This window comes from Aedes albopictus, chromosome 2 (assembly GCF_035046485.1).
Source record: "Aedes albopictus strain Foshan chromosome 2, AalbF5, whole genome shotgun sequence".
Lineage (NCBI taxonomy): Eukaryota > Metazoa > Arthropoda > Insecta > Diptera > Culicidae > Aedes > Aedes albopictus.
Genome location: NC_085137.1, coordinates 493,484,096 through 493,506,363, shown reverse-complemented (window position 1 = coordinate 493,506,363; position 22,268 = coordinate 493,484,096). Strand labels below are relative to the sequence as shown.

Sequence of the window (22,268 nt, the reverse complement as noted above, 5' to 3'; positions counted from 1 at the left end):
CAATTTCCTGCGGGTATTCCTCCAGGAAGTGGCTAGGATTTATTCAGACCTTTCATCAACGGTTCTACCAGATCCTTTCTGGAGATGCTTTAGAAATTTATCAAAAAATAGAAATAATTCAGAATTAAGTTATTCCTAGGCATTTTCCAAAAAAATCAAGGAGTTCTCCAGTTACCAAAGGTATGTTTTTTTAAAGATTCCTTCAAAAAAATAGAAATTTCTTTAGCGGTTCTCTTGTAAGTTCCTTCACAATTTTTTTCGCCGGATTTTTTTGTATTCTAATTGCATATTTAATGTCCCTTCGGAAATTCTTCTTAGGAATCTTCAGAATTTCTCTCGCGGAATCCTTCAGAAAATATTCTAGGGATCGAAATGAAATTTTTTGAGTGATTTCTTCAAGAAATGAAGAATTCCATCAGTAGTTTTGTCTGCAATTTCCAAAGGTATTATTAAAGAGATTCCTTCAAAAGTTCCACTACGAATTTCTTCAGAAATCCTTTTTAAAATTTCTCAGGCATTTTTTTCCTTGGAGTAACTAACAGAGGTCCTCCAGAAGTAATGATTTTGTAGGCATTAAGGAGGTATCTTGAGGAGTTTCTTAGGGTATTCTTATATGAATTTCTCCACAGATAGTTCAGAAACTTATGTCCGTGAATCTCTCCAGAAAATACTCGAAAACTCCTTGGAATGTCCAGAGGTTTTTTCCAGGAGTTTTTTTTTTCAAAGACATTCGAGACTTTTTTCTACATTTTTTTTTTTGGAGAATTCCTCCAGTAATTTTGGAAGATTTTTTGAAGGAATCTTTCCTACATTTTCAAATAAATTTTTAGATTAACTTTTCAAAAAACAAAATACTCCGTGGAAGAACTTTCGAAGAAATCACTTGCTGAAATTCCTGATGACAACTAAGAAACTCTGAAGGCGTCTCTGGAGATAGTTTGAAGGAATCTTCATTAGGTTTTTTTTTCCAGAAGATTCACTGACTCAGGACTGTGGAAGTGCTCAAAGAACACTAAGTTGAAGCGAGGCAGGCCAAGTTCCAGTGAGAACCTTGAGCCATATAGTAGAAGAAAAAAAAGGTTTTTCAGTTCCTGAGGTGTGTTTTCAAAAATTCGCTCAAAAATTTTTTTTTCTCTTCAATGTTTCATGTGATTTTTCAAAGAATATCTGCAAGATTGCCTTCAGACATTTACCTTATTTTCGTGAGATATTTTTTTAATGTCCCTTTTGTTGTCTCTTCAGAATTTGTATGTAAAATTCCTCTGAGGATTCCTAGAGATCTTTTTTCAAGGAATTCTTCGGAAGATATTCTAGGGGTCCCAAAGAAATTCCTTAAGGGATTTCTTCAAGAATTCCGTGATTTTCGCACACATTATTTAAGAGATTCCTTCTAAAGTTCCCCTACGGGTCCCATCAGAAACACTTCCAAAAATTTCTTATGCATTTTCTCCTTGGAGATGCTTGCAGAGGTCCTCCAGAAGTCATGATTTGGAGTACAGGATTTTTCAGTTCTCCGAGGATTGTTTTCAGAAATTTCTTCATTTTTTTTTATTTTCATCTGTGGTTCTTCTAACAATTCCTCGTCAATTTTTTCAATTTCTGAAAAAAATCCCTCATTTCTTTGTGAGCTATTTTTTGTCATGTCCCTCAGAAATTGTATAGGAAATCCTTGAGAAGATTTCTGCAAAAGTATCTCCAGATTTTCTTCCAAGGAATCCTTCAGAAAATTTTCCATGGATATGAAAGAAATTATTTAAGGGAATTCTACAAGAATTACACCAGAACTTTTTTCTACAATTTTCTTAGATGCATTTAAGAGATTTCTTCAAAAATTACTCCACAGATTTCTTCAGGAATTGTTCCGAAAATTTTTCAAACGACTTTTCTTTGGAGTTACTTTTGGAGTTCCTCCAGAAGTCATGTTTTTTTTCTAGGAATTAAGGAGGTATCTTGAGGAGTTTCTTTAGGTATTCTTCTAGGCACTTATCCAGGAATGATTCCAGAGTTAACTAAGAAATTTCTTCAGGAATCCCTCAAGAAAATTTCCAAAATCTTGTAAGAATCTTTACAGGTATCACCAGGAGTTTTTCAAGGATTCCTTAAGTCTATCCTCAATTATTTTTTTTTCTTTTTTTCATATTTTTGAAGGAATCCTTGATGGAAATTTAGAAGTAATCCCTTTCTCAAGAAGTATTGTTGAATGAATCTCTTGAGGAATATTCAAATTAATCCCAGGAAAATTCTTGATGTAATTGTAGAAGGGTTTAATTAACTGGCGAAAACCCGGAGAAACTCCTCGGGAAACCCTTGGTGGAATTCCTATAAAAAGTTTAATGTGGATTTTTTTAGGATTTTTTTTTGAAAGATCTCTAGATGAAATTCCTGAAGGGGTGAGTGTATTCCTGGACCAATCTCTTGATGCATTTTTGTTGAATTAATTACTTCGGAAATGCCTGGAGAAACTCCTAGCAAAGTTTCTGTAATGAAAACGGGATAAACATCTAAGGATATTTTCAAAGGAATTTCTGTAGAACTTTCTAGGCAATAATTCTAAATTACTAAAAGAATCCGTGGAGAAATCGTTGAATTCATCCGTGAAGGAAATACTGGAGAAATTTCTGGAGAGGGAGGAATTCCTGTAGAATCTCTGAATAACTTCGGTAGTAATCCCTGGACGATTTCCTGGCTGAATCACTGGAACTAATAAAGCAAGAAACTCTGAATGAATTTCTGCAAGATTTTCTGGATAAGTAGATGAAAAAAGTCCTGGAGAAGTTTTTTTTAAGAATCCCTAAAAGAACTTCTGAATTTAAAAACCACTAGTGAAGTTTCTGAAAGAAACATTGGTAGATTTTCAGACCAAGCTCCCGGAGTTATTTCCGAAGGAAACCATGGAGCAATTTTCGAAGGAATCAGTGGAAGATTTCTCAAAGGAATCCTTGCACAAATTTATGAAAGAATCTTATTGACAATTCTTGAAGAAATCATCAGGAAAAATCCTTGGGGGAAATGGTGGATATTTTGGAGGAAATTCTGAAGGAAATTTTAGAAAGCATTTTATGCAAGATATTCTAAAAGATATACAAAAGTCACCCGATTTTGTCAGCCCCTTCTCGCAACACATTTTTTGCTCTCTTTAACAACTCAAACAGTTTTTCAAACTTTTTTCGTCTATGTTCTGCATCTCAGCTGTAGTTTGATGATGAACCTTGATAAATTGGTTAAAATTTTACCGTAAGATAGTGAGAGCGAAAATTTTGTCGCAAAATGGGGCTGACAAAATCGGGTCCTTACTGTATTTTCAAAGCAATTCAAGGAAGGTTTTATGGAGGAGTGCTTACGTCAATATCTGGTGTAGTCTCTAGAAAACTTCGGAAAAAAATCCAATAGGAAACTGAATTTTCTAAAGGAATCCTTAAAGCCAAAGATTTTCTAAAGTAATCACTAACGAATTTCCGAAGAAATTTCGGAAGTAATCTATGCAAGGCCTTTTAAAATAATCATTTGAGAAATTTTGTAGGAATAAAAGCCAACAATTGTAAAGGCGGCATCAACATTGCGTAGTCTAACACGTTTCTGTCGACTTAGGGCCTTCTGGGATCCACCCACGCATCTTACCACCATTGACAGAAAGCTTAATGTTTTCGTTTTCTGTTAGTGGTGGTGAGGTGTGTGGGTGGAGTTCAAAAGGCCTCAAGTCGACAGAAACATGTTTGTTTACAAAATGTTGATGCGGCTTTCTCTTACATTTATGTAAAAAAAATCATATGACTCTTCCATTCTTCCAAAATCACAAAGCTACTTTGTTTGAAAGAACTTCTTGAAAACTTTTGGATTAAGTTCAGACTTAAATCCATGAGAGATTTTTAAAACAACGAAGAAGAGACTCAAGGAGGAATGCCGACAGAATCCACTGTGGGGATATCAGATGAAAGTCTAAGATAAATCCACATATGAGCGCCTTTAGGAACGACAGAAGAACCTCATGTAGAAATCCCTGAACATATTGGAAGTAATCTCGGATAAATTTCCGGAGAACTTCTAAAAGAAGTTCCTAAAAATATACAGAAAAGGAATTTCTCGAATAATCTCAGAAAAAAAAATCTCCTAGATCTTCTGGAGCAATTCCTCCAGGAGGATTCTAGACTCTCGAATCTAGAAAAACCTCAGCCCCACTATGATTTTGTTAAGGAGTGCAAGAAAGACCTCCTGAATTAATTCCGAGATTTTTATTTTAAGTAAACAAATAAAAATCTTCACGAGAAATCCGTCCATGAACATTGAACACCCTAAGGAACCCCAGAATGAACCCCTACTTACTGGAAAGTACCTTCTAGAGGAATTTTCTGGAGGAACCCTGAAAAAATCGTAGAACAAATTCTAAGAGTAGTACTAAAAAATAATATATCCCATAAAGAAATCAAGGAGGAGTTTATGAAGGAATTTCAGGAAAAATATTAGAAGAAACATCTGAACTGAACTGAAAAACTCCTTGAAAAATTCTAGAAGAATCTTCAAGAGAATTTCTTAAGCTTATTGAGAAATCCCTAGATTTTTCTGAAGCAATCTCAAAATTTCCCATGGAATTCTAACACCAGAATAATCCCCAGCAGTAATTCCAGGTTAAACTTATTGAAGAAACTCACTAGTAGTATTTGAAATAACTAAGCAAAAACAACTGAAGGAATCCCAGAAAAATTTTCTGGAGGGATCTGTGAACGAACTTCTGAAGTGATCGCATAAAGGAGAGATATCTGAAAAAAATCCAGAAGTAACTGCTGGAAGGATTTAGGGATGATGTCCCTAGTCTGATTCAAACGTTGATCAAAAACTGTCGCGATTCTTGGCGAAAATCTCGTTAATGAAGATGCGAAAAAGCATGTAGTTGGAAAATCAAGAAAACGTGGTAAATGCATTCCAAAATAATCGAAACAGCTTGCACTCTAATATATAAAAATGGTAATACTTACGATTGCGGTACACATCCAATGGCAAATCCCACCAAACCTCTGAGTAGTAACAACCAACCAAAGCTAGGGGCCACAGAGCTCAGCAAACCGTACAAGAAAAGTAACACTCCACAAAGCGTCAAGGCCTAAAATAGAATTGATCATAATTAAATACCATCAAATTCAATAATTTTTACCATAAAACAAATCTTACCGGCTTCCGCCCATACCGATCGCTCAAATGCCCCCAAAACGTCGAACTGAGCATCATCCCCAGAAACACCACCGTTGTCACCAGTGCCTGCTGATACCTCGTAATACCCCAGTCACAATGCAACGCCGGTCCCAGCACACTCAAAATTGTCATCTCCATCGAATCGGCCATCCAGCACAGCCCCACACACAGCGACAGCTTCACCTGAAACCACCCGAACCCGAGCGCATTGACGGCCTGCGTCACCGTAAACGTATCGTCCGGCACGACACTGACCGAGGCCAACTCGAACTCCGGTGGGGCCCCTCCGTTCCCATTGATAGGACTCGTCGCATCCGCACTGCTACCGGTACTCCCAAGCGACGAAGCTCCCGTGCCACCTCCACCGCCGGCACCGTTCCGGGTCCCGTAGCCGGGCACATTGGATCCGTCCATCTCCTCGTAGCCCCGAGAGGCTCCCGCACGACGCGGCTTCATCATTTGCCTTTCCTAGTTGTGATGGTTGCTTGTTGCACTCTCTTTATTTCTATCGCTGCGGTCTGCGCGGTCCGACTCGCGCGCGGTTCGATACCGCACTGCACTGCACTGCACACTAATTGCCCTATCGCGCGGGGAGTAAGAGAAAGAAAATTGGGGTTACTGTCTTGAACCACTGTTGAGCTTCTTTTCTGCGGTCAATTTTAACCGACCGAAGTACAATGCAGTGCGAGAGGTCGGACAGACGGCTTTCATCGATTCGAAAGAATAAATTTGCTAAATCATCGCTCGTGTTTGCTCATTTTTGGCAACTGGCTATGCGATACAACGACGATGGTCTGAAGACTATCGCCCTAGTTAATTAGACCGACTTTTAGTAGACTCGCATATTAATAGCGAACAGTGCGAGAAAAAGTAGGGATAATTAGGTTTTATGTTGGGTTCAACATGGAATGTAATTAACAATACCATATTCGGCATTCTATCACGCACGGCTCAAGTTTGTTCGAACCGTTTTGTGTACAGAAACATGCATAAATTTCATAAAACTCTGTTCAGAAAAATACTTTTTTTTTCATCAATGGGAGATGAAAGTAAGTTTTTGACAGAAAATAAGAGACTTACTTTCCAATTGCATTTTTCTGAGATAGTATTTAAATATGTAATATCCCAAGTAACATTTTATAGTCAAATGGACTAGAAGAAGTTCTTAGAACCACCATAAAACATAAATAAAAGGTATCAGGTTTCATGACGGTCCTAAAAACCTCTTCATGACTAATTAGCAATCATAATGTTACTTGGGATAAGTAGGTATTAGACTGGGTCAGCAAAGTCGATTTTTTGGAACAAAGCTTTTTCGATTCCTTTTGGCGTTCAAAACAACTGTGCCAAATTTGGGAGCGATTGGTTGCTTCCCCGTATTCCGCATTACGATTGAAATTTGTATGGAATTAAGTATAGGAAAACGTGCTTCTTTGCATTTTTCTCATAAATTTTTTTTTCTTGTCTAAAACGATCTAACTAATGACGTTGAAGTTAGACGTGTGCGCCGAAGCAGTTTTCACCGGCGGCGGCGCTTATAGTAATTTGAGGCGGCGGTGGCGGCGTATTTTTTTCTCTCTGTTCGGGACATAACCACTGCGACCAATATTTTGATCTATTGTGGTATACCCCGTGTCCTTTGTATAGTGCATGTCGTATTACTTTATCACCATTGAGAAGTTATAAAGTATTCGGTTTTGTTACAGTAGTCATTTTCAACATAATCGCAAGGAAGGATTCTGATTGATAGGTTCCGCTTTTAACACGCTCCTTTTTCAGTCAAAATCGGATCCCTTAACGAGAACGTCAAGAAATGATACCGATATTGACCATGCATCGGAACCCTAGTCCTTTCTGTTTCAAACCAGTGTACACCAAATAAAGGATTAGGAATACTAACCCATGTTTCCTTGTTTCAAGATCCATCTCGGCTACACCTAAAACCGAGACCTATCACTTTCAACAAGGTGTAAAATGTAATAAGGACCAAAGTGTTTTCCTTTGATTACTCAAATGTGCTGCTCCACTAGCTGGAAGCAGTTAGGACTAGGGTTCGGTTTGGTAGATCTTTCGCCGCAACGCAACCCAAAAAGGTGATCTTACCCACGCTACGGGCTCCGTTAAAGATCGAGCATGTTTTAAACCCCCTCAACCATTTATCCCTCAGCACGGGTCGCCTGACACCTTGGATTGGGGTTACCTGTTTGGTGGACTTTTACCCCCGGAACAGGTGGTCCGTAGTGCTATTCTAAGCCGGCAACTACACGGGCACGGGCGGCGTAATAGGCGTGACCTTATTTTTTTTTAGTGAAATGCTAAAAAACGTCAATACAGAATATATTATTTCCTGTACTTAAGTACAATTTTTATCTATTTTGTGTGAAAGTTTTAAACGCATGTAAATCAGAAATTTCAATGAAAACTATCCTTGCAAGAGTCATGCTATAAATTTCAGAGAGAACCCGTTTACCGGAAAATTTATAATGGATTCCTCTCGATAGAAATTCACAAAGTCGCACGTCTCTTCTGAGGATATTCTTTTCTAAATTTAATTTTAAACCAGTGCTGTCATGGTAAAATCAGTTTTTCAAGTTGTTAGGGTTCTTTTCAGGAATTCCTCGAGAGATTTTGTCATACGTTTCTTCAGGAATTCCTCCAGAAAATTCTGAATAGATTCATCTGGAAGTTCCTCCAGGGGCTTCCTGGAAGATCCTCAGATATTCTTCCACGAGTGGGATCGCAAAATTCTCTAGAGATTTATAGAAACCTTCCTTCAGGGATTCTTTCATTTTTTTTTCCGGTGTCCCTTAAAAATACCTTCAAAGATTCTTTCAGGAGTTCCTTAAGGAATCACATCAGGATTTATTTCTCGACGTTTTTCCAGGAATATCTAAAAAAAATATCTTCTTAGAATTACTGCACAGCATTCTCCAGTTTCCCAGGGTTTTTCTTTTTTGATTCCTTTAAGAATACTTCACAAGTTCTTCTAGGGAAATTGTATCAGAGAGTTTTTCCACTAATACCATGCAGCATTGTGCAAGAAATTCGTTCAAGAATCCAGAATATCTCCAAGAGTTCTTCCAAGGTTTTTTCCAAGTCATCCTTCAACAATTCAATAGGGGAATTATTCAAGAATTATTTTAGTACCTTTGTCTGCAATATCCGCACGAATTCCCGATGAATTGTTTTCAAGGATGGCTTCAGAAACTTCTTCATGATTCAATTCATAAATTCCTAAAAAAAATCTTTAAAAATGCCTGCAGGGAATTTATCTGAAACTTCTACAGGATTTTTTCCTTAAATTTTCCAAAAAATTCCCATAAAATTCTTCTACAAATTTCTCCAAAGCCATCTCAGGAGTTTTTTTTTTCTCACCCCTCTGTTGGGGAAATTAAACCACTGCGTCCAATTGACTGAACTTTTGTCGTGAATCTCAGGAGCCCCCCAGGGACTTTTCAAGGAGCTCCTCCAACGATTGTTTCTGAAATTGTTTCAATAAAATTAAATCTCATCAGGAAATTTTTGAACATTTCTTTAGAAATTCTTTCAGGTAACCCTCGATGAATAACTCCTTCATGTTATATGTGATTTCATAAAATACTTCTGTAAGTATATGTGCAATAATATATCAAAAAACTCCCGGACGAATCTCTAAAGGAATCCCTGTAACTATTTCTGAAAGAATCGCAGAAGGGATTCCAAAGAGAAACTTTCTATGCATTTCTTCGGTAACCTCGGACGATATTTTAAACAGGAATCCTTGGAAAAAATTCCAAAGGAATGGCTGAAAATTCTGAAAATTTAAAAAAATCATGGAAAAATGTTTAAGGTAATCCCATACTGACATTCATGAAAAATCCTTAAACTACCGAAGGAATCTTAAGTGATATTTCAGACGGAAATCTTTAGTATATGTAATAAGCTTTAAATGGAATCCATAGAGGAATTTCTGAAAGAATCCTTGGACGAATTTTTGAATACATTGTTTATCTAATTCCTGAAGATTGTGTAAAAGATACCCAAGGAATTTTCTGAAAAAATACTAGAAAGAGTTGCTAAAGAAATTTCTGGAAACTCTCCCTCAGAAACCGTTGGTGGAATTTTTACATGGATTTGTAAAAAAAAAATATTTAGAAAAATTTCAAGAGAAATCTTTTACCAAAATTCATGGAGGATGTTCGGAAAGAAATCCCGGAGGAATTCATGAACATATTTTTAAGTAATCCCTGAAGGGCTGTCTGGAGACATATTATATCTTCTGCAAAGGTTCCCAGAAATTTCCAAAGGAATATATGTAAAGCTTTCTAGAAATTGTTACTGAAATATTGATAAATTTCTTCAGGAATCCGAAGAAAAAATCCTAATGGTATCCGTGGAAGAATTTCAGGAGGAATTACTGGTGAAACCCGGAGGAACTCATGAACTATATGATTTTTTTCAGGATTCACTGAAAGAATATCTACTGGAATAACTTAACCAAATCATGGAAGAACTTCTGAACAATGTCCTGGGGGCACTCCACGAAGTAATTTATAGAAGAAGGGATAACTGTGTTAATATAATTCCTGGAGTTATTTCTGAAGGGCGAAAGTCCGTAAGTTACGCCACGTTTTGAGGAGGGAGGGATTCCGAAGTATGTGATAATTTAAGAGGAGTCCTATACAATACAAACAGTTGTAGAGGTTCGACTGGAAAGTTGACATATTTCTCGTGGGATATCTGCTTTCAATCCAAGAAAAGCGTTGACGGTGAGATTAGAAATTCTTGGACTGAAAGCCGAAATCCCATGACCTATACAAAAAGTGTGCCAAAGAAGGGAGGGTGGGTTGAAAATGGAGATTTTTGCATGACCTTATTTATAGAATATAGCCAAGAGTTTTGTGGGTAATTCGTTATAGTTTACAAAAGAGACTCACTTAGTACTAAAAATAGAATTAATGAAGATCTTCAAAGTATTGCTGTAAGAAATCACTAAAGTCGATCACATAAAAATGTTACAAAAGATTTACGAGAACTTCAGAAAATTACGCCTAATATGCACAAGAAAAAACAATAGAAACTGTTTAAAAATATTCACTTTTATTGCTATCAGGTTTAAATATGTGGTTCGTAAAATGTTGGTGAGAAAAAAATCTTTGTCGTTTTTTCATCGGCGTTTGAAATTTTGTTCGGCGGCGTGGAAAAATCGTCGGCGACAGCGGCGCGGCGCGGCGGCGTACACGTCTAGTTGAAGTATAGCCTAGGATATGCCGAAAAACTTCGCCGAAGACCGCAAAGTGATCCGACACTTGTGAAAAAAGTTATAACATACAGATTGCCCGGTGGTGCTTAACATTTAACATATAAAGGAATAACATCAATAAGGCTGACACAAATTTCGATTTTCTCTCATGTCACCCCCCCCTCGGAAAATTTTTGTCGGAATTTGACATTTTGAAGGGGGACACAAATAAATTATTTAAGAAATTTAATTTTTTTTAAGTGAAATTAGAGTCATCGAGAAAATTCCTTAACAAATCCGATGAGTTTGGCGATTTTGCCTATTTGTTTGGGTAATTTTTCATCAAATACATTTATTATTTAACATCCCCCCCCTTGACGAGTCAGAGAGCAAAGTGACAAAAGAAGAAAATGAGATTTGTTCCGGCCTAATGGCCTAATGATTTTGGCCTAAGTTCCCAAGCGAATAACTTTTTTCACAAGCGTCGGATCACTTTGGGGTCTTCGGCAAAGTTTTTTGGCATACCCTAGGCTATACTTCTACGTCATTAGTTAGATCGTTTTAGACGAAAAATTTCAATTTATAAGAAACATGCAAAAAATCACGTTTTCCCATACTAAATTCCATACAAATTTCATTCGCAATGCGGAATACGGGGAAGCAACCAATCGCTCCCAAATTTGGCACAGTTGTTTTGGACGCTAATAAAGATTGAAAAAGCTTTGCTCCGGGTTGATACGATCAAATTCAAATTTTCTCCATACAACGTTGACCCACTCTAGTAGTGCTCAAAAAAATAATGCAGAAATTTGATGCTCCCCAAAAACATTTTTAAGCCCAAGTCATCGGATCTACATGCATGCATAACTTGTTGCCTGTTGGTGTAATATAAGGGGCATACTCACATAGGCTCATACATCTATGTTTCAGCTAGCTTCAATAACTGTCTAAAAGTGTCCGAGAACTACCTGCAGTATAGACCATCGGATCTATTTGCGCAGTGCTTTCAATTAAAATAATAGAAAGAAGTGTTGAGGACAGAGAAAAATTTGTTTTATGACACTCCTACTGAAACGCAGCCTTCTCGCACGCAGCTTATACTAATTGTGGTTCTCTCTCTCGTTTGTCGGGTGAAGATCACTGCGTCCAGATTTTTGAACTACTGTGATATACCCTTTTGCTGTGAGGTACGCAAGTTATCTCAGTAACATGTTTGTCACTGAGATACCTTGGTATCGACAGAAACCCAAGACCATCTATTATTGATGAATAGAGATCCTGAGTTACAGTATGTGACTCCCCCATTCTGGCGAGCTAGCTTTATGAAGCCAACCACGTCCTTGGGAGATAAGATCCATATGTCAGCAGGCCCTAAAATGGGTTTGCTGAGTACTTTGAACCTACGTTGGGTGAGTGCACTGCAATAGCAGAGGATGTGTTCTGATGTTTCCCTCTCCTCGTCACAATTGTGGTTCCCAGAGAATCAAAAAAAAATGGATAGCAAGGGGCTTCAGGAGCGTTTCAGAGATTTCATGAGCTTCTTAGGGGCGTTCCGTCAAGTTGGCGTTTAAATTACGGATTACGGAGATTTCAGGAGCGTTTAAATACATAGTATTAAGGGATTCAGGGACGTTTCAACTAACATTAAGGCCGATTTTTGGTGGTTTCAGAAGCTTTTAAAGGCTGTCACAAGGAATTTCAGGGGTGTATCAAGGCATTTCTAGAGAATAGGAGAGACCAACGGATCTGGTGATGTCAACAGTTTATGGGGGTTTATCCATGAAGCAGTGGCAACAACAGCTTAAGAGGTGATAGGTACCGCTCAGCGACGCCAGCGTAATGGCTGCTTCGACGAAGAGTGTCAACGAGTGACGAACAAAAAGGATTCCGCAGAGGTCGAATGCTAGTGGCCGGTACCCGGCTCAACAGGGAGCGGTACAGGATGGCAAGAGCAGAAGAGAAACGAATCCACCGCAGTAAAAATAACGGCATTACGAAGAGAGTGAGATTGCTGAAGCCCAGGAAAGTATGGACACAAACGATATGCGGAGGTTTTATGCAACTGTCAATGGTGCTCGGTGAAAGACTGCGCTTGTGCTCACCATGTGCTGGGAAGGAAATTTGCTGACAGACAACACAATGGTGGCAGCCAGATGGAAGGAACACTTCGAATATTTGTTGAATGGTAGCAATGAAGGAACACCCAGGAACAAGCAGTGGAACTACCAGGCCCGGATTAACGATTGTGGGGGCCCGGGGCCCGAGCAGTTGTGGAGGCCCCTCGGAGGTACAAATGTGATGACCAATACAGGCCCTAAAAAGCTGGGGCACGGGGTCCTGGCCCCCCGGCCCCTCCTTAGATCCGGCCCTGGGAACTACCAACACTGGATGAGGTTAAGAAGGCCCTTAAGGAGCTGAAAACAGCAAGGCTGCTGGGAAGGACGAGATGTTGGTCGAACTTCTTGAGCACGGAAGCGAGTAGCTACACCAATCAATCCACCAGATTATTGTAAAGATTTGAGAGGGTGAAGAATTGCCTACCGGTTGGTTGGATGGCCTCATATGCCCAATCTACAAGAAAGGGCATAGACTAGAGTGTGCCAGTTACAGATTCCTTTATAAAAGAAACTGTCGCGATACTATTTGGGCTGATACGCGCAACGCCGGATGGATCAAAATCAAGTATTCGGATCGCAGACGAAGTGTCTACCTCGTTTGTGTCATTGGATGGATGCTGTTCAACATTGAACTCGAAGGAGCGATTAGGGGATCTGCGTGCACTATCATCTCACGGTTGCACATGCTCCTTGGCTTTGCGGACGATATTGATCTCATCGGCACCGATCATAGGGCAGTGGAGGAAACTTATGCTCTTTTGAAAAAAGAGAGAAAGTGAGAACAGGCTTGACGATTAACTCTACTAAGACGAAGTACATGATAGCGGGTAGAGACGCCCCTTGGTGTTAGTGCTGAGGTAGTGATTGATGGGGATGTGTTTGAAGTTGTGCCATTTTCGCGTGTAGAGGTCGGTGAATTCGTGGGCGGCCGCGATCGCTCTGGCTGCACGCGATTGAAGAAGATTTGCGATCCCTACACGTTCCGGGAAACTAGAAGAACATCGTCCGAGACCGATGAAGATGGTGCTCTACTATACGCTCGGCGTTGGAGTAAAGTTACTTTTTTAGCTTTTTAGTACAAGGTAAGGTAGATATCATGGCATTTCAGTGGCATTTGTGGGGTTGTGGGGGGGGGGTTTGTTCAGGAAGGTTTCGGAGTTTTGTATAGACGTTCCAAAGAGTTTCAAGAGCATTCGAAACTAACTTGATTTCAATGGCGTTTCAGTCGAATTACGGAGGTTTCAGGGGCGTTTCGACGTGTTTCGGGTTATGGTCGTATCATGAGAGGTATCAGGAACACCCTTAAATAAAAACGAGAATTTCAAGATCATTTCAATGAGGTTATGGATGATCCAGAGGTGCTTCAAGGCAGTCCAGGGCGTTTCAAAGGGTTTCAAGGGCTTTAAGGACAAACGTCTTGAAATCCCGCTTCAACAGTGCATCAGAACTTCAGACGCACAAATTGACCAGGAATTCCATATTTTTAGAAACTGTAGCACACTTTTTAAAGTAATTTGGCTGTCCGTGTAGTTGCCGGCTTAGAATAACACTACGGATCCCCTGTTCCGGGGGTAAAAGTCCATCAAACAGGGAACCCCAATCCAAGGTGTCAGGCGACCCGTGCTGAGGGATGAATGGTTGAGCGGGTTTAGAACATGCTCGATCTTTAACGGAGCCCGTAACGTGGGTAGATCTCCCTTTTGGGTTGCGTTACGGATAGACCTGTGCGCCGACTATATTTTGCTCGGCGGCGGCGTGAGGGCCATTTTTGACCGGCGACGGCGGCGTAATCGGCGTCACGCCGGTGGCAGCTTTCGGCGGTGGCGGCGGCGGCGTGAATCGGCGTGATCAAAATTTGCCCATAATTTCAACATTGGCAAAGCAAAGAAGTTGTCATTACGCTCTAGAATTTGTAGTCTAAGCTTTTTCATGACCATTGATGACATAAACTATTACGTTAGAATGAATGAGCCATTTTACCAAGTGACAACAATGTTGATGATGATATTAATTTTCACAGGTTATTGGACGCTATCTCCTGTCAAAATTCATTCATAAAATCGACTCGTAAAATAGACTCCACTCCTGTACGGCTAAAATAATTTAATGTTTGTTGGGATGGGCATAAATGAGCCGAAATGATTTGTACATTTTTGATTTTAAGTAGTTTACATTTTTCAAATTTTTAACTGCCTTAATACTATATTAGTTTGGGAAGCCGAAGAAGTCGCGGCTGTTTCGAGGTAAGGGATAACACGTATTTACAATTGGGAATCTCCAAAGGATTTCAAGGAGAAATCAACGAAAAATATCGAGAAGGAATCTTTGAAGGAATTCCAGCAGAAATCCCTGAGAGAATACTAGGAGGAATTTCCGAACAAATTCCATGAGGAATACTTGAAGGAATTTCAGGAGGAATCCCATAAAGTATTCCAGCAGGAAACTCCGAAGGAATTCTAGGAAGAATCCCCGGAAGAATTCTAGGAAGAATCCCCGGAGGAATTCTAGGAAGAATCCCCGGAGGAATTCTAAGACGAATCCTCGAAGGAATTCTAATCGGAGGATTTCCGTGAGGGATCCCCGAAAGAATTCTAGGAGGAATTTCCGAAGCAATTAGCAGAGGAATCACCATAAGAATTTCAAGATGGAATCCTGAAGGAAATCCAGAAGGAATCCCCGACAAAATATCAGGAGAAACCTCCGAAGGAATTTCAGGAGGAAACCTCGAAGAAAGAACCTCTAAAAACCGCCAATGAATTCTTGAAGGAATCCTCGAAATTACTCTAGGTGGAATCCCCGAAGAAATTCCAGGAGACATTCTCGGAATAATCACGAAGGAATTCCAGGGAGAAATCCTGAAGGAATTCCAGCAGGAATCTCCGAAAAAATTGAAGAAAAATCACCAAATGAATTCCATGATAAAATCTCGAAGGAATTCTGGGAGTAATCCAAAAAAAATATCAAGAGGAATCCCCAAATAAATTTTGGGAGGCATCCGCGAAAAAAGTTAAGAAAGAATCCCCAAAGAAATTACAGGAGAAATCCCTGCAGGAATCCCAGAGGTCACCTCCGATGGAATTCCGGTAGGAATCTCCGAAGGAATTACGACCGGATTCCTCAAACAGGAAACCCCGAAGGAATTCTAAGGCGAATCCCCATAGAGAGTGGAGGAATATCCAAAGAAATTTAAGAAGGAATTCTAGGAAGAATCTCCGAATACCAGGAGAAATTCCCTCAGGAATTCTAAGAGAAATCACCGTAGAAATTCAAGAAGGAAATCCAGAAGGAATTCCAGGATGAGGGATTAGAATGAGGATTTTTTGAAAGAATGAAAGGAAGAATCTCGGAAAGAAATTCAAGAGAAATCACCAAAGGAATTTCAGAAGGAATTCCAGGAGGAATCTTTTTGATATTCAAGAGGAATCCCCGAAAAAATCCCAGGAGAATTTGACGATGGAAGTCCAGGAGAAATCCCCAAAGAAATCCCAGATTTTTTTTGAAGGAGTTCAAGAAGAAATCCTCAAAGTATTTCGAAAAATATCCAGAAGGAATCCTCGTAGAAATTCCATAGAAACTCCTGAAATAATTTCAGGAGGAGTTCCCGCAGCGATTCTAAGAGGAAACCCCGAAAGAATTTCAGGAGAAATCTACAAAAAAAATCGAAGAGGAATTCCAGTAGAAATTTCAGGAGTAATCCCCGACGGAATATCAGGAGGAATCCCCAAAGAAATTTCCGGAGAAATCCCCGAAGGAACTCTAGAAGGAATCCCCGAAGGAATTTAAGGAGGAATCTTCGAATTAATTCCAGGAGGAATCTCTAAAGGAATTCTAGGAGGAATCCCTGAAGGAAGTCCAGGAGAAATCCCTGAAAGAGATCCAGCAGGAATATCCGACGGGATTTCCCGAAGAAATGAAAGAAGAAATCCCTGCAGGAATCCTAGGGGGAACCCCTGAAGGAATTCTGGGAGGAATCTCCGAAGAATTTCCAAGCGGAATACTCGAAGAATATTCAAGAGAAATTTCCATATGAAGTCCAGGAAAAATCTCTGAAAGAATTCCAGGAGGAATCCCTGAAGGAATTCTAGGATAAATCACTGAAGCAATTCCAGAAGGAAATCCCAAAGGAATTCCAGAAGGACTCCTGAAGGAATTCCATGAGGAATCACCGAAGCAAATCCAGTATGAATCTCCGAAGAAATTCTAAAAGAAATCATTAAAGAAATTCCAGGAGGAAACCCCGAAGAAGTTTCAGGAGAAATCCACGTAAGAATATCAGGAGAAAGCCCCGAAAGAATTTCAGAAGGAATCCATTAAGGATGTTCAGAAGGAACACCCGAAGGAATTATAAAATGAATCCCTAAAGAAATTCCTGGTGACATTCCAGAATGAATTCTAAAAGGAATCCCCGAAAGAAATCCAGGAATCCCTAAATGAAGTGCAGGAGAAATCCTTGGAATAATTCCATGAGGAATCTGGGTGTAATCTCCGAAAGAATTCTAAGACGAACCACCAAAGAATTTGAAGAAATATTAGAAGGAATCCCCGAAAGAGTTTCAGGAGGAATCCTCGAAAGATGTCTAGGAGGAAACCCCGAAAGAAAATCTAGGAAGTATCTTTGGAGGAATTCCATTCCTCTTCCATTCCTCCTCGAAAGAATTCCAGGAAAAAGCCAGGTAGAATCCTCGAAGGAAGTCCAGGGGAACCCCTGAAGGAAGTCTAGGAGGAATCCACGAATAAATTACAGGAGAAATCCCTGCACGGATTCCAGGGAATAGCTCGAAAGAATTCCGGTAGGAATATCCACAGGGTTTCCAGGCGGAATCCTCGAAGGATTTTCAGCGGATCATTCCGGGTAGGGGGAACGATTTGCAGGAGGTATTCTCTAAAGAATTCCAGAAAGAAATCCTTGAGGAATCCTTGTAGAAACTCCATGAAAGATGGCTCAAGAACATCCCTCAAGAATATCCTGGAAATATGCCTGAATATAATCCTAAGGGAATTATTAAAGGAATAAGCTTCTGGAAAAATCTCTGATGTAATTCCTGAAAGCATCCGAGAGTCTTCCTGAAAAAATCTCAATCTCCATCTACAATCTGAAAAAACCCCAGGAGCGATCCCTGTAAGAACTTCTGGAAGAATTCCTAAAGGAACTTCTCGAAAAACTCTCTAAGGATATCCTGAAGAAATCTTGGAAGGAACTCTTATATTGGAATCGCTGAATAAACTTCTGGGGTAATCCCCGAGTTCCTTGGATCTTCGTATAAGATTATTTGAAGGAACTTCTGTAGGAATCCCTGAAGAAATTCAGCAGGAATCTCTGAAGAAACATCTGCAAGAATCTCTGAAACTCATGGAGGAATCTCTGATTGAACTCCTGGAAAGAACTGCTGATGGAATTTCAAATAGTACTTCAGAAGGAATCCCCGCAGGAACTCCTAGACTGATTTCTAAAGACATCTTGCAGGAGTTCCTGAAGAAACTTCTCACGGGATTCTTGATGGATCTTCAGGGAGCATTTATGAATCCTCCTGAAAGAATATTTAAAGGGACTTCTGGAAGGATGCCTGAACGAACTCCCGTTGAAATAGCTTAGGGAATTTCTGAAGGAATTCCTAATGAACACAGGGAGTCATTCCTGAATCATCCTGGAGCTAATAGGGAGACCTCTGAGCTAGCTCCTGGAGAGATCACCGAAGGAATTTCTGGAGCAATCCTTGATGAACTCCTGAAAGAGTCTCTGCATTTTTTTCTTGAGGTATCCCGAAGTAATTCTAAGAGGAATCCCCAAAGGAATTTCAGGAGGGATTCTTGAACAAATTCCAGGAATTTCTGATGGATCTCCTCTGAGGAAACTCCTGGACTAGATCCTAGAGAAACTCCTGTAGGAATTCCTGAAGGAACTTCTGAAGATATTCATGGAGGGACTCTCAGACTAATCTCTGAGGTCTTCCTAAGAGATGTTATGAAAAAAAAATCATTCTGGAGGCATACCTGACGATTTTTCTGGAGGAATCCGAGGTGGATCTCCAAGAGGCATCACTGAGTCCTTCTGGAAGATTCTCTGAAGAAACTTATGGAGAGATGTGAATGTGTGTTCTAAGAGTTGAGAAATCAATTATTGTAATCAAACTCTTATGATAGTGATCGTGAGATTTTTTATCTCAACTTTAGGGTATCGGGATGCTTCGTTGGCATAGTCCCCTCGTTCGGCCTATCTCAATGTAAACCAAAAACTCAAACAAACACGCATAACTGGATATCGGAAAAGCTATGCGCCAAACAACTGCAACATTTCGTTTCAATTTTAGCACTTTGGGGCATTAAAATTGAATGAAAATGTCACTTTGTTTAGCATTTGTAGACGCCATGATTTTTCGGCTTAGTGGGTAGTCTATACACATGATCATAAATGGCATGATTCTGGAACATTTCGAATTGACTTTTCAATAACTGAACATTTGATGCGACGGTCAAAGACGCTATTTTGAGCTTGTGTATTTGTTTTCAACGAATAATAACTATTTTACAAATTAAATGTGGGCCGAATATTGAGGACATTTTTTTCACTATGTACCCAAATCTTGGCCCATCAGTAAAGTGACGTCAAAAACAGCGATAAAAAGACGTTAACAATATTTCTTGCGTAAGAACCAGAAAGAACGAACAGGAAGAAAGATTTTGTTTGCGGTGACTGTAAAAATATAACACAATAATAGGGTTGCGTTGTTTTCGTTACTAAATTAAGAAAGAACTTTAGTTAAAGTGATTTATTTATAGTTTTTTGAAAATTTAGCTCCGAAAATGTAATTTAAAAGTAAGATTGGTGAACAAGCAGAGATAATACTTCAGCAGAAATATTGAAAAAATAAGATAATTAGTGGTTCTAATGCATGGAAAGCAATAGGCCAACGTTGTATCCACTAATAGGCCAATTTTTGTACCATAGACCAACGTTGCATACCATCGCATCTAATCTTTTTAGCTTAATTAAGTAAATTCTTGAGTATTTACGTAAGTTTACTTCCAATTGGTGAAACACGCATTGCCTAGAGTGTGTAATAGGGTCAACATAATATTTCTAGTGCTATAAATTCATGAGTTATGGTCAAAATTGTCACGGCGGCTTGCAAATTAGGCCAAGGAATGGTACATATACCCTATATAAACTTAATTTTATTCGTGCACTGATCACCGGCGCGAAAACTGAAAATCGGCGGCGTGACAAACAGCGGCGTATGGCGCGCCGCCGATACCTCGGTCGGCGTCGGCGTGGGACAAAAAGTGTCGGCGGCGGCGGCGTGGCGCGGCGGCGCACACGTCTATACGGAGTAAGATCTACCAAACTGAACCCTGGTGACATCCAACTTGTTAAGCTAGGGTAATGCGTTTTGGTAATAAGGATTCATGGTACGAAGCCCTTGTTACTAGTGACAGTTTCTAAAATTGCATTTTGCCTTACGGACAGTTAAAGACTCGGTTTGTCCTCGCCGAGACTACACTTGATGTAAGGAAAACAAACATGCTTTGCGTATCTAATTGCGTTAAAACCTACTAAGGACTGATAAGTACTGGTGATACAAGGACTCACGTGAATTCTTATTACCGAACACATTCTCTAATTTGGCAGCGTTTTGCAACTAGCCTAAAGCCCCGGGTTTTTCAATGTTGTCCTGGGACTAAACTAGAAACAAGACATGGATGAAGCCAGAGTTCCGATGCATGGACAAATATCAGTTCTACCGTTTTGTTTTTCTCGGAAATAGAATCGATTATGTGTGATTAAGGGCGCACTTTCGTTGGGATTTTTATCCCCGTGAAAACGGTACTTTTTCATCACACTCGATTTCTCGAACCTCTGAGGTAACAAAACAAGATCTGTACAGAAATCGATTCTCCATTGCCTCTCAATGACAATGGAGTAGTACGACATGCACTAAATACTAAGGATACGGATATTGCCACAAAAGATCTAAATACTGGTCGCAGTGGCTCATCCGAACAGAAAAAAAAAGTAATTTGGCTATTTTCAAGGTAAACAAAGGTAGGTTTATTAGAATATGGTAAATGGAAGCAAGCTTTTGCCCGCTCAGCAAGCAAATATAGAGACGCAAGAAGTCTACAAGCACTTTCGAAAGCGTTTCAAAAGCTGCATAACATCAAAAATCTCATGGATAAATCGGGCAATCATTATCATTGTTTTCATTTTTAGGCAAACAAGACGCCTTCATTACCCGCAAAACACACCTTCCAACGTCTCGTCACTTCTGAAGCACGTTTTTGTAGCTTCCTTTCGCGTTGCATTTTCCAATCTCAGCCGGTCTGTCGATCGGTCGTCGTCGTCGTCGTTGCCGCCTCCGTCGCATCAATTTGTGATGTGTATATGAATATGAAATGTGACTTTCGCACTCATTTGAATCGCATCAAATGCAACGCCTCTCACCGCTACCACTACCTACTGAACATAGTGCCGCGCCTTCCGCGCTTCGTACAAACTCCCTCGCTCGGTTCGTACATCACTGCAGTGCAGTGGTGCAATCACCGATACACAATTTGATATACGAATTAATGCTTTTCCGCTGACGTCGCACATTTGACTGATATGGCTGGCCAAAATAGTGACTGAGTTGGATTTCGTTTGAAATCAAGTTTTATTAGCAGTACTCAAGTGTACTTTAAGAGTGCTGAAGTACCACAAGCTTTTGACAAATATTTGCTCTTGGCTCGAAAGTTCATCAACAGAACTATAATAAAACAATTATTGAACTAGAAAGAAAGTTACAAGAAAGAGTATAAGTTTGAGTCATATAGATAACAAGCTAAATTACTTGATTGTTGCGGTGAGTCAGAGGATTATAGCACATTATAGAAACCCAGTTGTATCTGTAATTGCTAGTACCTATTCTTATAAATAAAACTTTAATTCCAGTCCAAAATTATAAGATAAATAGTCTGAGAATTTGTTAAAACATCCTTTCCAATATTAATTGAATTAGGCCTACTTGAGGAGGGATAGGCCTACTTGATTAAGAATGTTTTGACCATCAAGTTTGCTAGATATCCTATAGTGCATTGCGGAACTGTAATCGATTCAAATGTGAAAACTGCAAAGCCTAGAAATGCTTTCGCGAATCACGACATGCCAGAGATTCTTTTCCCCATGAAGTCGCTGACTCTTCTCCATCAATTAACACCTTAATATCTTCCAATTTACCCCATATTTCTCAAAATAAATCAGCGGAGGCAGCAAGTTCGATCGTTTACAGTTATAGAAAGTTTGGTCCAAGATGTCTACCACCCTCTCTAATGCGTACCCGCAGTTTTCAAGATCCCAAATCTCGATCTTCATTTGTACATCTATAATGTGACAAACAATGCCTGAGTCACGCCCCGTCGCAAGATTCTTGTCCTAATTAGTTGCTCTCCCCCGTAGATCGCCGTACGCCGTAGTATTCCAAATAGGAAAGTGAAGATCGATTTCCAAACCGATCACCCATTGGGCGCTACCTGTTGATATTGTTGACGGCGATCGTACTGTTTTTGCTGCTTCTGCTGGTGCTGCTGCTGCTGCTGGTGGTGGTTGTGGTGGCGTAGTGTCACTCGGGGAGAGATCCACCACATCTCCTTGCCTGTATGCGGGGAATGGGAAGAAACACGCGCGATCGAGTACCACACCGTAGAATGCCGAACGACTACGACGACGACCGATCGACTCGCTGGCGAAGTTGAAGTAAGACTAACTTCGCTTA

The 22,268-nt window shown here is 39.8% G+C and overlaps 1 protein-coding gene across 1 annotated transcript in view; it reads right to left on the bottom strand.

Annotated features, from left to right (window-relative positions):
- LOC109423347 (synaptic vesicle 2-related protein) overlaps window positions 1-22,268 on the bottom strand; it is a 25,646-nt gene extending 3,378 nt beyond the window's left edge. The window contains exons 1-3 of the mRNA XM_019698300.3: window positions 22,027-22,268; window positions 5,164-5,764; window positions 4,971-5,095 (exon numbers count right to left, since the gene is read on the bottom strand). Coding sequence (XP_019553845.2) covers window positions 4,971-5,095; window positions 5,164-5,643 — 605 coding nt within the window. The 5' untranslated portion in view covers window positions 5,644-5,764; window positions 22,027-22,268. The remainder of the gene's footprint in view (window positions 1-4,970; window positions 5,096-5,163; window positions 5,765-22,026) is intronic.